The sequence below is a fragment of the Anabas testudineus genome, chromosome 21 (assembly GCF_900324465.2).
Source record: "Anabas testudineus chromosome 21, fAnaTes1.2, whole genome shotgun sequence".
Lineage (NCBI taxonomy): Eukaryota > Metazoa > Chordata > Actinopteri > Anabantiformes > Anabantidae > Anabas > Anabas testudineus.
Window position 1 is genome coordinate 13049521 of NC_046629.1, and position 16241 is coordinate 13065761.

Genomic DNA, 16241 nt, shown 5'->3' on the forward strand with positions numbered 1-16241 from the left:
GCATCTTAATGTCTGGAGTCAAACTGAAGACATAATGAAAAGTCAAACATGTTTGATTAGAAGAGAAAACAATGATACCGTTGATGGTGTAAAGCTTTTTTTGCAAACATTTATTGCAGTGAAAATAATCTTTAACTAATTCTACTCCACAACTTACTTGACAGAAATTACAGTAAAGATACTTTTGGTTGTGGGTTAAACTTAAGAAAAACTCTATCAGAGATGCAGGTTGGCATGTACGACAGAGGCAACCAGAAGAACTTGGCATCCCATCCCGGAGAGTAACGAGTGCGAGGATGAACGGCGGCGATGGCGTGCTCCATACAGCCGACCACCTTCATCAGGTCTGTGTCCTTGAATACCTTTAACCTTTCATCCAACTGCTCGAGAGCTGAAAGATAAACATTTCACACAGGTTGTTTTTTTATTTGACATGTCATTACATCTCTCATTTCCTAGAACGTCTAAGCCCTTTTAAAGTAATGAAACGTTCTCTTCTAATTATTCTACTTAATAAATTGTGCAGCGACTTACAACTCTCCAGAAAATTGTCTCCGTAGTCGTCCTTCACATCCTGAGGTAATTTGTCCCAGAGCTTCCTTATGCTATTCTTCATCAACGCTGTGTCGGTCACATTTGTTGCGAAGAACCCTGGTTCGATGCACGCAACTTTGACTCCGAACGGTGCCACGTTTAACCTGAAAAACACGAGACAGTTAAAAAGGAGAACAATGAATGCATAGCATGGAAGAAGAAAAAAAAAAACAGCAAGGTGTCTTCTCACCGCAGACTGTCATTGAAAGCCTCTACCCCGTATTTGGACACACAGTAAGGTCCACCGAACGGGCTGACTCGTCCAAACACACTGGAAACGTTCACCACTCTCCCTTTGGCCTTCTTAATGAGAGCGAGGACACTCAGTGTTACATCTATCACTCCGCCCAGATTGACAGCCAGCATGGGCTTGTAATCATCTATAGTGAGCCAGTCAACGGGACCCGACGGCAAAGCGACTCCGGCGTTGTTTACAACAGCCCACAGGCCTGGAGCAACACAAGCACAACAGGACAAATGCAAATAGATGAGATAATGCTCACCTTACATCACCTGGATGACAGATCATCTGCTTCAACCCACTCACCCTTTGGTCCAACCACAGCTTTGATCTCAGCTGCTGCCTTGCTGACACTTTCCGAGTCAGTGACATCTAGATGAAGGGTTCTCAGTCTGTTGGAGGAGCTCTTCTTCAGTTCATCCTCGCCCTTCTCTGTGTAACAGCCTGCGATCACACAGAACCCCAGCTTGTCCAGGTGTCTCGCAAGAAGGTTACCAAACCCAGAGTCACAGCCGGTGATGTACACATATTTATCCTGCTTGTTCGACACCCGTTTGGTTTCCTTGTACCAACGAAAGACAAACCAAAAAGTCACCAGTCCAAGGACGTACTGGAACATTTTTCTAGACAAAAAACAAACCACAGTGTATTAGATAACACTCGAATGTGCCTTCTTCAGACTGCGTGAGGTTAAATAAGGGATGGTTTGATACATTGTTATTCAAAATATCTACAAAAATCTTTATTTAATTATTTTCTCAATTCTTTCTTTAATTAGCTACATTCATCCTTCCTTGAGGCCCGACAGTCCCCGTCTCTGCTGGCGAAGGAAGACCCCATAGCATGAAGCTGCCTCCACCATGCGTCACCATAAGGATGAAATGATCAGGTGAGTGTTTTGCACACATACTTTGCACATGTGTTTCATTTTGGGATCACACATAATCTTTGTCCTCGTGCTCCCAGAAATCTGTTACTGAGATGTTCGTCCTTCTCAGTGACTGTACCTGGGGTTCCTGGTCACCTGCCTTTAGTTTAGTTTAGCCAGAAGGCCAAATAGTTCTGGTGGTTCAACACTTATTCCATTTTACAAATATTACACACCTTTGCACTGCACTTCTGGGAGCACCCCGACTTTTGGAAATGGTTTTGTACCCTTGTTGTGGCCTGTGCCTCACAACGACATGTTCTTGTGATGGTCTACACAGAGTTCCTCGTTCTTTACAGCTTGGTTTTTGTCCTGACCGGCAGCGTGAACTGGGAGAACTATTACAAACAGGTGTGTGCCTTTCTAAACCAGGTTCAATCCATTCAATTTGGCCCAGGTGTGAGATTCCTGACCAGACTGCAGAGAAATGAGGGGTTTCAGGTTTTATTTAAATACGATTTTAAACTGGAACGAGGTGATGATAAACTACACTGATAAAACTTTAGTGCTTAACTAAAATAAATCGGACTTACCATAAGTTATTGATTATCACAGGAGCTGGATCGATTACCTCCTACAGCCTACCTGTGCCGGTGGATCCTGTACCTCACAATCCAGTTGCGCAAACCTTGGAGCTGCCAAAACTGATCCTACCCACACCAACCGATCACTTTTAAATCAGGTTTAACACGGATTTCTTTTCCTATTATAGTCTTTAGATTTAAATGACCACTTCATCAACTTTATCACCGTGTTTGGCATTTGATAAAAGCTGTTACTTAACAAGAGGACGGAGATGAAGAAAAATTAACATCTCTTAAAAGAGCAGGAAAAACAAAGTTACACGTAAATCGTTACCTAACAAACGGAGTCAACAGCAGCAGCAGCTGGACGAGAAGGAAACAGCACAGAGACGGAGACTGATCCGGACTCCGAGACCCGCAGCCGGTCCTTCCACTGGTCCTCTCCGGTCTCTTCCGGGCCTGTCAGCTGGTTTTCCACAGTGGTGATGATGGGAGATTAGCGACACCTGCTGGACACAGACAAGCTGATTAACCGGTTTCTCATTTACATATGGGCCTTATTATTAATGTGTTTTTGTTTAAATAGCAAATTTGGTGACTCTTTGAAGTTCATAAAAAGGTTTTACAACTTCTATGATCCAGTTTGGGGACCGATAACCTATTATTCAAAACAAAACAAAACAAAACAAAACAATAAACTCTTCCAGGGCACCTCAAATGGAGGACTTTTAATCCTCCAGATTGTCCTCTCAACCTCTGTAGGTCACAGGACATCGACAAAACTCCTCCAAATGATCACTTCTGGAGGAGCTTGAGACAGAGACCGTTTTTAATCATGTGACGGCAGACTTTAATACGCTGCTTAGTGAAGAGGCAGCGTCTCTTTGTCTCAGTTTACCAGCTTTTGGGTTTATTGTTTAAAAAAACAAGGCACACCCGTCCATGATGACAATGTTCAGTAATGATTCTTTGGTCAACTTAATGTCTTATGTCATTGTTCTCTTTGTATTGTTATTGTGGGAAGCGGCGTCACTCAATGATGACCAAGAAGTGCTTAATACTGAGATCATTGCATATACAACATATTCTTCTCTGAATTCATTGTTTTTCTGTGTTGATTCTGGATTTTGCACTTTTTTGTCAGACAGAAAGGTTTGATGTTCCTCTAAACCACCTGACATCATCCACCAGAAGGTGAGATGTTTGCAGTATTCACTATTGTGGTGCAGATGACACCTTCACTGTGGTTGTATTTGTTGAAAGAGTAGTCGTCTATGAACTGCTGGTTCCACTGGTGACATGTCAAGGTGTATTTGGGCATGAGTCATCTATTCAAAGGGATTAATAATTTATTGTCATAATTAATATTTCACATAGTCGTATTAATCAGTATTATCACAGCTGTGACGTCCTCTACGTTTCTCCCTGTGCAACCTGTTTTCTCCCTACATCATTTTGCTTTTCTCCGTGCCCTAGTTCTATGAATCACTGCCATTACTACTTGAGAGTAAAAAGAAAAGAGGTTTGTTATGTTTCCTTAGTCCCACGCTACTGTCAACAAAGACTCCACCTATCTGCGGCGATGAAGATTATCCTCAATCTCACGTTGTGATTCGTCATGCTTCGTGTGTCCTTTCAGGTTTTTGCTTGTGCAACTCTCAGGATGATTGATTCAACCGTCTGCAGTTCTTGGCAGCTAAAGCAGGAAAGCTTCTTCTTCAGACAGCACGAAACAGAAATCTGCTATTAGAAGTTGTCTATTGTGTGATGGTATGCTGAGCATTACCTGTACGTTTGGAAAGTATGTTATCTTACCTGTAATGCTCACCTGTTCCCTTTTTTTTCCCCTGTGGGGGAATTAGGCAGCGCCCTTATGTTTGAGGGTTGGTTTTGTATCTTTTCTGTTGTATTTCTTTACTGGAGACATTAAATGTGTCATTTTCATACGTGAATTAAATAATCAGGTTAAATTTAATGAGCTCAAGAGGCACTGTTAGGTGAATTTAGTTCATTTTGGACAGAGATGCTAGTGTTGAATGTCTTTATGCAGCTAAGCTGATGAGCTGCTTGCTCAACAGGCTTCACCTTCATATTTACCGTACAAGCATGAGAGTCAGTCTTCTCACCCAAGTCACCCAAAAAAAATGTTTTGTTTTTCAAAGTAACACACATTGTCTGTGTGCACTCACTATGTAGGCCTACTATTGTGGTAGTACTGTATTTAGAAAATATTAAAATAACATTTTATTTGGAGCCGCATTCTTTCATTTCCTACTATTGAATACAACAGCATAGCAAAGTAGAAGTAGACTGGTTAAATATACTTTACTGTACTTTATGTTGTTCTTCATTTGTTCACAGCTTTTTTTTTGTCAGTTGACCTTCAACTGTGTGTTACATTGTGCCCTAGGGGAAACTGACGCAATATGAAATGAGTCTTCACTCTTCCCAGCACTGAGAAACCACCAGCAAAGTTTTTCTTTTTTTTTAACAAAGGACAATTTCACTTTAAGAACTTAAACGAAGCAAAGCTAAATGAGAATATATATATATATATATATATATATATTTACCTAACCGGATATAACAACAACACAATAGCTTCACCTAAAGTCCTACCTCCAACAGGACAAGAGAAAGTCACACAAAAATAGTGTGACACCACCCCTACAAAGATCCTAAGACCTCAGCTGAATCACACACTCTTTAACCTATCAAAAACACTCACCTGTGGCCCATTTCCCAGAGCCGCACACACCCGCACTTACGGCTGTGAGAGGAATCCCACAGAGCTACAACAGAGACGATAACCCCCTCTTTCCTGTTGTATTATCAATTACCTGTGTTATGAATAATAACTGGCTGTAAAAAAGGAGCAAATTCCGAACCCGTGCCCTCTCCTCGTCCTGCCGGGCATTGACCCCCCAGACATCTGCTTGGTTATTATATTTGTGCCTTCAGATGCATAATCATCCTTTTTCTTAAAAAAAAAAAATCTTTTAACCAGAAAATGTTATAATGTGTGAATTCTTCACAGCCTCATGAACACACCTCAAATTTGATGTATCTGTTGTTGTTGACACTGTTTTAGTTTAGGCAAGTGAACTATAAACACCTGTTTTAAACTGTGTAATCTTGCAGGTACAGTTTCTTTTTACCTAGATTGATGTTTGGTTATTTAGCATTAAATTGCAAATAATAAAAAGGTTCAAACTACAATTTCACCATTTATGATTCAATACGTGTTCCTTTTATTAAGACATCACCTGATCATAACTAACTTCATCTTTCTATTTTACAATCAACATAGCACATTTTGTCTCACAAAGAGAGTCAGGTGGGGGTCATAATGCTGACACAACCCTTATCAGTCTAATGTCGTTGTAGATAATGGGAAAGGAGAGGCATAGGTTACCTGAAAATAAGAGAGGGAATTTATTCTGGTGAGCCTCAGTGGTGTGAGTTCATTTCTGAAGAAACCAGAGATTCAGTGAGAAGTCCAGGTATCGTACAGTTTATTTTCTCTGATCTAAACTACCGCTGTGCTCATACTTAACAAAGATTTACCATTAACAAATGTTGTTCTTGTCAGAAACTATTTAATTGTTTACAGCAGTGTTTTGCTATAGTATTACTTGATTACATTTTATGTCTACATTGCCTGATGAAAACTAAACATGGCCACATTTTCACATGCACCAAATATGAATTCCTAAAACTGACTAACTAAATTTTCTGAAATCTGTCACTTTTTTTTTGCAAATGTCAAATTTATTGTATTATTATTATTATTGTATAGTTTTACTAAATATACATATTGTATAATTCAGCTAATAGCGCCATTCTTTGATTTTATTTTAAACCTTTTTCTTGGTACACTGCATGGATCTCGCCAGCTGAGCAACCAAATGATAGTTTTGCTGGTTTTAACTGATTTACAGTTGCCCGTGAGGAAACTCCTGCCTAAGTTTGGGCAGCAAAGATGAAGAAATCAATCAAAATTACACCAGCAGGTGAGTGGTTTAATAATAAATAACACAATAGAATTTGAATTTTGTGTTTGAAAAGCTAATCATCTATAAGTAGCTCTAAATACAATTGTCTCCCTTTTTGACAGACATCAAGAATGGGTAAGTCTTTACTGAAAGACTGTGTTTCAGATCACAGATTCAGTTTGTATTGATGGATTATAGATTTATTTTTTGTATTTTACAGTGATAAGAAGAAAAAGGAAAAGGCACTGAGTGTCGGATACTTTCAGTTGGTAATTACTGTAGCTTTTCTTGTTTTATTTTATAAATTATTCTTCCACAGAAATCACAATCAATAGCTTAATTTCCAGAACAGTTTTCTCATGTTTGATTTGGCTCTGAATGTATACAAGGAGAGAAACAAACCTAAGCTAATAATTTTTGCTTGTTATAATAATTCTGTCTTTACATAGTGACCATTAAAAGTTTACATAGAAAACTGATGAACACCAACAATTCAATTCAAAACAACCAACAAACAGTCCACAAACTCTGTTTTGCAGTTTCGATTCGCCACCTGTAAAGACACCATGATGATGGCAGTGGGGAGTTTGTGTGCCATCATACATGGTGCAGCTTCACCTCTCATGCTCCTGGTGTACAGCATGATGACTAACACGTTTGTGGCTTATGAGCTGGAGGTCCAAGAACTGAGTGACCCTAACAAGGAGTGCAACAACAACACCATCTACTGGAGAAATGGCTCCATATATGAAACAGATACAAACAGCACTGTATTCTGTGGGTGAGTCATTAGTTTGTTAGTGATTTGATTGTCTTTCATATCTAGGCCACTAACCTGTGTTGTTACCCATCTATCTTCAGGGTGGATATTGAAGCACAGATGACTATGTTTGCATATTACTACATTGGAATCGGATTAGGAGTTCTGCTGGTTAGTTATTTTCAAGTGAGTACTATTTCTTTCTATGTTCAGCTCCAATTTAACGCGCACATTGTGTGTGGTCAAAGAATTAATTCTGTACTGTACCTCCATGTAGATTTTCTTCTGGGTGTCAGCGGCTGCGAGACAGATTCAGAGAATACGAAAGACATATTTCAAAAAGGTAATGCGAATGGAGATTGGATGGTTTGACTGCAACTCTGTTGGTGAACTGAACACAAGGATATCCGAGTGAGTGGAAGCTCTCACATTGTGTAAATTATAAGATTGTGTACAAATCTATCATCAGTGCACAGCTGGGGGACTGTTTGACATAAAGTAAAGTTTATGGTGTATTTTGATCTTTGTCAGTGATATCAACAAGATCAACAATGCCATCGCTGACCAGGTATCTATCTTCATTGAGAGGCTATCCACGTTTGTGTTTGGCTTCATGGTTGGATTCATTGGCGGATGGAAGCTTACTTTGGTGGTCGTGGCAGTGAGCCCTCTGATTGGTATAGCTGCTGGATTGATGGCTATGGTACGAGTTTAGCTGTGAATCACACATGCCAGATTAAGTACACTTACAGTCTGTGTCGTCTAATTTCAGCCAAAGTAATTTTTGTTTACGTGTTTTTCATGTTCTTGTTTGTTTTTCCTGAAGGCTGTAGCCAGGCTCACTGGACGAGAGCTGAAGGCCTATGCAAAGGCAGGGGCAGTGGCTGACGAGGTCCTGTCATCCATCAGAACAGTAGCGGCGTTTGGTGGGGAGCAAAAAGAAGCTGAGAGGTATTTCATGCTTTTCTAAATAGAATATAATTAGAGTAATAAGTTGGTTCATATTTGTAAATGTTGATTCACAAGTACTGGCTGATCAAAATGAGATTAAAGTGAGGAATGTGGACAGGTATGACAGAAACCTTGTGGAAGCTCAGGACTGGGGAGTGAAAAAAGGAACCATCATAGGCATTTTTCAAGGATTCCTGTGGTGCATCATTTTCCTTTGTTATGCTTTGGCCTTTTGGTATGGATCTAAATTGGTCATCGATACCAAGGAGCTGTCTCCAGGCGGTCTTATTCAGGTATGTAAAATAAAAAATGTATGACTGTATATATGAAGGAAATGGACCAGAAACAGTGAACTTTGATTGTTTGCAGGTGTTTTTCGGAGTACTCATGGCAGCCATGAACCTGGGTCAGGCCTCACCCTGTCTGGAGGCCTTTGCTTCGGGCCGCGCAGCTGCAAAGATCATCTTCGACACAATTGATCGGGTACAATTAGGATGCTCTTAAAGACTTAGAATAATTCATACAGTCCAGAGAAGAGAAGGGCCGTTCACCATAAATTAAAGTTTTTTGCTGTTATATTCACAGGAACCAGAAATTGATTGTTTGTCAGAAGACGGACACAAATTAGACAGAGTAAAAGGTGACATTGAGTTCCACAATGTCACTTTCTACTACCCATCACGACCTGATGTCAAGGTAATTTCCTTTGCCTCGCAGTTCTTAATGTCCATGTCTAAGTTCTCAAACACAAACTGATTAGTACTACAACTACTGTTTCAGATTTTAAATAATCTGAGCATGCAGATAAAAGCAGGAGAGACCACTGCTTTTGTTGGACCAAGCGGATCTGGAAAGAGCACAGCAATCCAGCTCATCCAGAGGTTTTATGACCCCAAGGAAGGAATGGTAACAATCCGAAACACAGCACAGACAACAAAACGAGGTCAGCAGAAAGTTTGTAAGCTTCCGTGTAATGTCGCTTCTCATTCTCAGGTGACTCTGGATGGCCATGACATCCGAACTTTAAACATCCAGTGGCTTCGCTCTCTTATTGGTATTGTTGAACAGGAGCCGGTTCTGTTTGCTACAACCATTGCAGAAAACATTCGCTTTGGGCGACCTGGAGTTACAATAGAAGACATTATCCAGGCAACAAAAGAGGCAAATGCTTATAATTTCATCATGGATCTGCCACAGGTACGAACAACAGCTGATACATATGATAGAAGGTAAATTCATACGTGAAACTATAATTTAACAAACATTAAATTCTGTAGAAATTTGATACTCTGGTGGGAGAAGGTGGAGGCCAGATGAGTGGAGGACAGAAACAAAGGATTGCCATTGCTCGAGCTTTGATCCGAAACCCCAGGATCCTCTTGCTGGATATGGCCACATCTGCTTTAGACAATGAGAGTGAAGCTGTGGTACAGGAAGCACTGGATAAGGTGATCCATCACACTACAACAACACACTCATTGACATCATTACCATGTTGACTTTTGTGCAGTGACTCTCCCTCTAATAATTGTCTTATCTGCAGGTGCGCATGGGCAGGACAACAATATCTATAGCTCACCGTCTTTCCACAATTAGAAATGCAGATGTCATCACTGGTTTTGAGCACGGCCAGGCTGTGGAAAAGGGGACACACAGTGAGCTGCTTGAAAGACAAGGCGTCTATTTCACTCTGGTCACACTGCAAAACCAAGGCACATCCATTGAAGCTAATGGTAGGATCTATGTGGAGTAGGACTGCAACTAATGATTATAGTCATTACCAATTAATGTCTTGATTATTATCTTCAAACCACTCAGCAGGGGTCACAAAGCACTCCTAAAGACTGTGTTTGAGGGTACTTGTATGCTGTAGTCATTTTTGTTTTCCAGATGCAGTTAATGAAGCTGATGAAGACGATTTTCCTCTGAAAGTGAGAAGTTTTAGCCGTAGAAGCTGCAGATCAAGTACAAGGTACAGTAAATCCAGCTTAAAGAGATCATATCAAAGAGAATATATTCATTATAGTATCTGTATAAAAACATGTATGTTGTCATTCATATTCCTGCAGGAGTTCTGTTCGACTACGTTCTGGGAGCAAATTGTCTAATGATTTTGTCCCTGACGTGTTATCAGACAGCATCAAGATGTTTTCGGACACGGGAAGCCCACCAGAAAACGTACTTCTTCCCTTTTTGTGATGCATTGACTAATCCAAATGGCCCTGTGCAGATTTAATAGCTTTAATGTATATTTTTAACAGAAATTTGAAGGCGATGAAGACGAACACGTAGAGCCTGCCCCTGTAGCACGTATTCTTAAGTACAACCAACCTGAGTGGCTCTACATGCTGCTGGGCTCACTGGGAGCTGCTGTGAATGGCTCTGTCAACCCCATCTATGCCATCCTGTTCAGTCAGATTCTTGGTGTAAGAGATGCTCCAGTGGCTTATGATGGATGTTTGCTCCATTTTGCTAATTTAAATATTTAAAAGTATTAATGTTTGTTGATTTGCCTGTTTATTTTGTCTGTTTTTAGACCTTTGCCATTGGTGACTTGACTGAACAGAGGGAGCAGATCAACGGGATATGTGTTCTGTTTTGCATCGTGGCTGTGACTAGTTTCTTTTCACAGTTTTTACAGGTTTGCATCAACATTTACAATTTTACTGAGATTTTTTATCTATGAATGGAGCAGAAAAGGATAAGGTAGGATTTACATATAACTGATCCTGACTTAATGTTGCAGGGATATGCTTTTGCTAAATCTGGAGAGAAGCTGACCCGTCGTCTGAGGAAAGTGGGCTTCTATACCATGTTGAAACAGGAGATTGGTTGGTTTGATGACCCCGGAAACAGCCCAGGAGCTCTGACCACCAGACTGGCCACTGATGCATCCATGGTGCAAGGGGTAAGGAGCAGATTTACAGGGTATCGTACATCTATTTTAGATTTTGTATCCCAAAAAACAAAGAGTCAGTACAATTGTCTTCTTCAGGCAACAGGTTCACAGATTGGCATGATTGTAAACTCGCTGACCAGCATCGGAGCCTCTTTCATCATTGCCTTCTACTTCAGCTGGAAGTTAACATTGGTAATCATGTGCTTCTTGCCGCTTATCGGGTTGTCTGGCGTTTTCCAAGCTAAAATGCTAACAGGTTTTGCAAATGAAGATAAAAAAGCCATGGAAGCAGCAGGTCGGGTAAGATCCCCTTCCATCTTATTATGATACCAGCACATTTATCCCCAATGATATCTATTAATTTTTATGTATAACCACTGGCTACAGTATGTGATCTCCATGCTGTCCTCAGGTGTCCAGTGAGGCTCTTTCCAACATCAGGACAATTGCAGGATTGGCCAAAGAGAGCTCATTCGTGGAGTCATATGAGGAGAAACTTGATCCTCCATATAAATCTGCCAAAAAGAGAGCAAACATTTATGGTATCTGTTTTGGCTTTGCCCAGTGTGTCATCTTCATGGCATACGCTGCTTCGTTTCGATATGGAGGCCACCTGGTTAGTTCTGAGGGCTTACATTACATGTTTGTTTTCAGGTTCGTAAAACTCTTTCAGACCTTTTCAGCTCCAGTATTGAATTGAGTTAGTGATTACTTAACATCAAACGTTCACTCACATGTTGTTCCTCCAGAGTGATTTCAGCTGTAGTAATCAGCGGCACAGCACTGGGAAGAGCTTCTTCCTTCACTCCAGATTATGCCAAAGCCAAGACCGCTGCTGCTCAGTTTTTCAAACTGTTGGACCGAGTTCCTAAAATCAGTATAAGTCACACAGATGGAGAAAAATGGGTTGGTGAATTCACTAAATAAGAGTGAATCGTGCATAATAAGATATATAATAAGATGTCATTATTTAACATGATTGTGATTACTTGTTCATCTTAAGGAAAAATTCAGAGGTGAAATACAATTCCTCAACTGCAAGTTCACCTATCCAACAAGACCAGATATCCAGGTGTTAAATGGTCTGGTCGTGTCCGTAAGGCCTGGTCAGACTTTGGCCTTTGTTGGGAGCAGCGGCTGTGGGAAAAGCACCAGCGTTCAACTGCTGGAAAGGTTTTATGACCCAGATGAAGGCCAAGTGGTGTGTAGCCTATTTGTCCAAAGTACTTTCAGTTCTCCTAAGTTTAACCTGTACCAAAGCCATTAACACTGTCATCTGTTATTTTCAGTTAATTGATGGCCACCCGTCTCATACAGTCAATGTGCCTTTTCTAAGATCTCAGATTGGCATAGTCTCCCAGGAACCAGTGTTGTTTGACTGTAGCATAGCTGAAAATATACAGTATGGGGAAAACACACGCAACATCAGCATGGAGGAGATTGTAGAAGCTGCCAAAAAAGCCTATCTTCATGACTTTGTGATGACTTTACCAGATGTAAGTAGAAACATTTTACTTGGTACAGCTTGATATGCATTGCCAGTAAACTCCTACTAAACACTCTAGAAAGACACTCTCTTGTTGGTAACGAGTCCACATCATTTAGGTGTTGAATGACACTTAAGTTAAATTCATTGAGGACAAAAACACAAGAATTGATTAAGGCTTATTTCCACTGCATTTACAGCTTGAAGCTAATCAACTAAGCATTCAGTGGTTTCTCCACTTCTCTCAATAAATTTACAATTTTTTTTTTTAAGAAATATGAGACTCAGGTTGGTGCTCAAGGCTCCCAGCTGTCAAGAGGAGAAAAACAACGCATTGCCATAGCCCGGGCCATTGTGAGGAATCCTAAGATCCTGCTCTTAGATGAGGCTACCTCTGCCCTTGACACAGAGAGTGAAAAGGTATCCAATTTTAAAACACCATCCAGCCACATAGACTAAGGTATTCCTGTACATATGGTCTATTCATGATGGATCCATATGGTGTGTTTCATAATCATGAACTCAGAAGTATACTATATTATTTTATATTATAGACTATTAAACTGTAACTTATTTAAAGAGCAGGGTTCTGACAAAGCTTTGTTTTCCTGCAGACTGTTCAGTCTGCTCTGGATGAAGCAAGAAAAGGAAGAACCTGTATCGTCATCGCTCACCGCCTGTCTACTATCCAAACTGCAGACATCATTGCAGTAATGTCTCATGGAGTTGTAATAGAGCAAGGCACGCATGATGAACTCATGGCCAAGAGGGGTGCATATTATAAACTTTACACAACAGGTGCTCCTATCAGCTAGGTATATCCAGCCATAAACTGTATAAAGAGCATTTGGTGGAAATTATTTTTGTATAGATCAAATTTTTGATTGAATGATGTTGTGGTATCACACTGAACAAGTCTTTGATCTTACATTACATTCATGCAGTGACCTTAGAAACTGAAAAAGAGGAACTATACTATAGAAAATATGTTTTTTAATTTTGTATATATAGAGAGAGAGCCCAAATGGTTGTTCATGTTCAGACTTGAATAATAATTTATGTAGTTTCATTATTATGTAGATTCATTTTACAGAAATAAAGCTATTTATTGTATATTCATGAATAGTTCATTTAGTAAATCTCTGTGGAGTTTGCATGTTCTCCTCATTGCATAGATTTCCTCCAGGTATGGTACTCCACCTCTTGCCTAATGCCAACAGGTACAATGAGCCTACCTGGGACTGGGACATTTTTTTATCTTTGGCATGACCAACTGATGGATGGGTCAGTGAGCTAGGACTTTGGGATTTGGGGACATTGTTGACCAGTATGACATAATCAGAAAGAGTATCTCTGTAAATAGAAAAATGCACTCAATATTGGGCAATTCAAGGAGTTTAGGTACTTTTATGTACTTTTTATACTTCTTTACAACCATCTAATAAATGTGAACAACAAACAATTGTATTGTAATGCACAATTTCTAGAAAAAAGTTACTATCATCATCAAATATCATCCATTTTATTTCACCATGTTTGTAAATCAATATTCACATTCAGAAATCTCAATAGTTATTCAGATTTTCCTTCCTGAATATTCAGCTTTAATGTATGTTAGAGTGGATAAGGTGTAGTCTGCTAAGTGGTTGTCTGTCATTTTGTCCCTAGCACTAAGGTATAATAAAATACCCAAGCAGACAGACCTTTCTTCAAGCTTGGCTTAGCAAGTGGCCTGCACACATAGGACAGTTACATAATTTAGTGCCAGCCTCGGGTGATGCTGGATGCCAAGTAACTGCTAGGAAAAGATGTGGTTATGCCTGGGAATCGAACCAATCTGCCTAATCTAATAACATCAGAGACTTTGGTATACCTCATTACCTTTTCACTGATTAATATCTGACTTTGCTTGAAGAAGCTAAGCAAACACAGAACTGCTGTAACTAACTTATGTAATTCACAGAGAGGAAGATATACATAGGCTGCACAGATGTGCACTACATGTACTGTTCCCGGCAGAAAAGCTGAATGATTCAGTGGGTCCTGAAAAATGCAGGCGTTTATTGAAAGGTATATATGTAGGATGCTGTTAAGTTGTTGTTGTAGTAGATGCAAGTTTTGGAGTTATTGTTTTATATTGGTGCAGATGCTTTGCTAAATCTCTGACTTTTACTACTACTACTACTAATACTTTTACTTGAATTTTCAGCTGAGCAGCAAAACTGTACATCAACTGACAGTAGTTTAAAGGTCAGGTGTGGCCGTGTCTAAGAGTTTGTTTTAAGGAAAAATCTTTTATTTTAGTAACCAGTTTCAAAAGCTGTGCACCTGTGTTTAACCATTAATTGATCATGTCCTTTACAAGGCGAACAACAAAAGAATTCCTGTACTTAAATTTACAACAATCTTTTATACAGCACAGTATAATGTTATCAGTGCTCTGCACTGTCAAAAAAAAGTTTTGCATTGTAGGTTGATATAGTGTGATCAACCACCTCTGCAACCAATATACATTAACAATGTAGAAAAAGTTAATGTTAATTTAATATATAAATATAATTGCTAAAAGTAGGATGGAAATCACCAGCTAGAAGGCCGAAGATAACCTGTGTGTTGCAATAAAAACTTTAGAGATGCAAACGCTTATCAGAATGACCCAAAAAGCCATCCACAAACAAGACCTTAGAAGAGGAAACCTGGGAAGATACAAAAATTTGATAAGAAACCCACTCATTGTAACGGCTTGGTAAAATATTAACTTTAAACCTTTGAAAACTTGACAGATGTGGCACTGGAAGAAGGCCTGGTAAAGCTGAGAGATTATCAGTTCACATACACACGATGAGCCCATGGCTTTATAAATAAAATGTACTGCTTCCACAATAATAACCTGGCCCACGTGATATAAAATTGCTCTAAATCAGGGAATGAATCATTGTGGTTGAACTATATTTCTTGCACCCTCCAGTAAGGTCACTGACCAAACAAAAGAAAATCTGAATGAAGTCTATGAGTTCATACAATCTTCTGAAAGATAGAATATTATCCTTAGTATTGGCTTACAGTTTTATTATAAGACTGAACCAGTCTCCAATAAGGGCCACCCAAATGATCTTGGTGTCTGCATTATGACTGAGGTGAAACCAGAGGTGGAATAAACATGAGAAATGTTGCTCACAGCTGACATGAAGTTGAGAAGGTCATGGCACTCCCTGCAGTTGTTCTGCAGGTGCAGTATTACCAGCTCCCCACTGCTTTGAGAAGAAAAAACATCAGAAGGTCCCTTTCTGTGAGCAGACTGCAACAGCACCAGTCAAAGAGCATGAACCCCATCCAGCCCTCAGACAGCTTTATATCTCACCCTGGCATTATAAATCATTCAAAAGAGCTATGGCAACAACTGCAAGCTCTTATGTTGGAACCCACAAAGAAAGAAATGCTTTGAAATTAATTAAATGAAATGGCGTCATGGCTGCTCAGCATTTTGAGACATTACCAAAAAAACTGTTTACACCCTGACGTAAACAGGGTAAAAGGCCATTAGATGTTTTACAGACCAGTACTTTTTAGTTAAATATTAGCTCATTTAAAACACTAAAAGAAACAGTGCCCCGTGAAACCTTCTGGATCCTTTTCCCAGCCTCATAAATATTCTCATTTGGTGTACAACTAAATGGGCTTCCTTCACTGCTGTGTCTGAGAAACACAGTCCGACTAGCAGCCACAGCTAAGCATACAGACTGGCTTCATTATCATCTTTCCGTGTTAAAACTACTGTCAGGTTTAGTCAGAACATGTTTACACACTGCATTAGCAGTAATATCATGTTGCTATTCAGTATTTCAGATGATGCAGCTCAGTTG

General features: G+C 39.7%; 3 protein-coding genes across 4 annotated transcripts; 1 reads left to right on the forward strand and 2 right to left on the reverse strand.

The window, feature by feature from the left end:
- Positions 1-80: 80 nt before the first annotated feature.
- On the reverse strand, positions 81-2754 carry dhrs9 (dehydrogenase/reductase (SDR family) member 9). 2 transcript variants are annotated; one of them, XM_026377436.1, is made up of 5 exons: positions 2622-2754; positions 1142-1458; positions 785-1043; positions 535-698; positions 81-391 (listed from the first exon to the last, which is right to left on the reverse strand). In XM_026377436.1, the coding sequence occupies exons 2-5, from the start codon at positions 1452-1454 to the stop codon at positions 168-170; spliced, it is 960 nt and encodes a 319-aa protein (XP_026233221.1). In that variant the 5' UTR covers positions 1455-1458; positions 2622-2754; the 3' UTR covers positions 81-167. The 2 variants fall into 2 exon arrangements, with proteins under 2 accessions (XP_026233221.1, XP_026233222.1); XM_026377437.1 differs by lacking the exon at positions 2622-2754 and adding an exon at positions 1940-2564.
- On the forward strand, positions 1696-13193 carry abcb11a (ATP-binding cassette, sub-family B (MDR/TAP), member 11a). Its single transcript, XM_026375848.1, has 27 exons — positions 1696-1724; positions 6405-6417; positions 6510-6551; positions 6822-7063; positions 7144-7228; positions 7320-7453; positions 7574-7745; positions 7869-7993; positions 8112-8286; positions 8363-8476; positions 8579-8689; positions 8774-8899; positions 8987-9190; positions 9271-9441; positions 9537-9726; positions 9884-9965; positions 10063-10171; positions 10255-10419; positions 10530-10634; positions 10740-10901; positions 10989-11192; positions 11305-11546; positions 11642-11798; positions 11896-12093; positions 12182-12388; positions 12652-12798; positions 12993-13193. The coding sequence occupies exons 1-27, from the start codon at positions 1696-1698 to the stop codon at positions 13191-13193; spliced, it is 3912 nt and encodes a 1303-aa protein (XP_026231633.1).
- A 1772-nt stretch (positions 13194-14965) lies between these two features.
- Positions 14966-15747, reverse strand: LOC113172822 (glucose-6-phosphatase 2). Its single transcript, XM_026375850.1, is given in 4 exon segments — positions 14966-15074; positions 15442-15532; positions 15535-15632; positions 15740-15747. Coding segments are annotated over 4 exon segments (306 nt in total).
- Positions 15748-16241: the final 494 nt, after the last annotated feature.

Coding starts and splice junctions, on each gene's coding strand:
- dhrs9 (XM_026377436.1), bottom strand. CDS start 1,454: ATGTTCCAGTACGTCCTTGGACTGGTGACTTTTTGGTTTGTCTTTCGT. Junction 1,044..1,141: donor AGCTGTGGTTGGACCAAAGG/GTGAGTGGGTTG, acceptor GTGTTGCTCCAG/GCCTGTGGGCTGTTGTAAAC. Junction 699..784: donor GCTTTCAATGACAGTCTGCG/GTGAGAAGACAC, acceptor CGTGTTTTTCAG/GTTAAACGTGGCACCGTTCG.
- abcb11a (XM_026375848.1), top strand. CDS start 1,696: ATGCGTCACCATAAGGATGAAATGATCAG. Junction 7,229..7,319: donor TGCTGGTTAGTTATTTTCAA/GTGAGTACTATT, acceptor ACCTCCATGTAG/ATTTTCTTCTGGGTGTCAGC. Junction 12,799..12,992: donor TTGACACAGAGAGTGAAAAG/GTATCCAATTTT, acceptor GTTTTCCTGCAG/ACTGTTCAGTCTGCTCTGGA.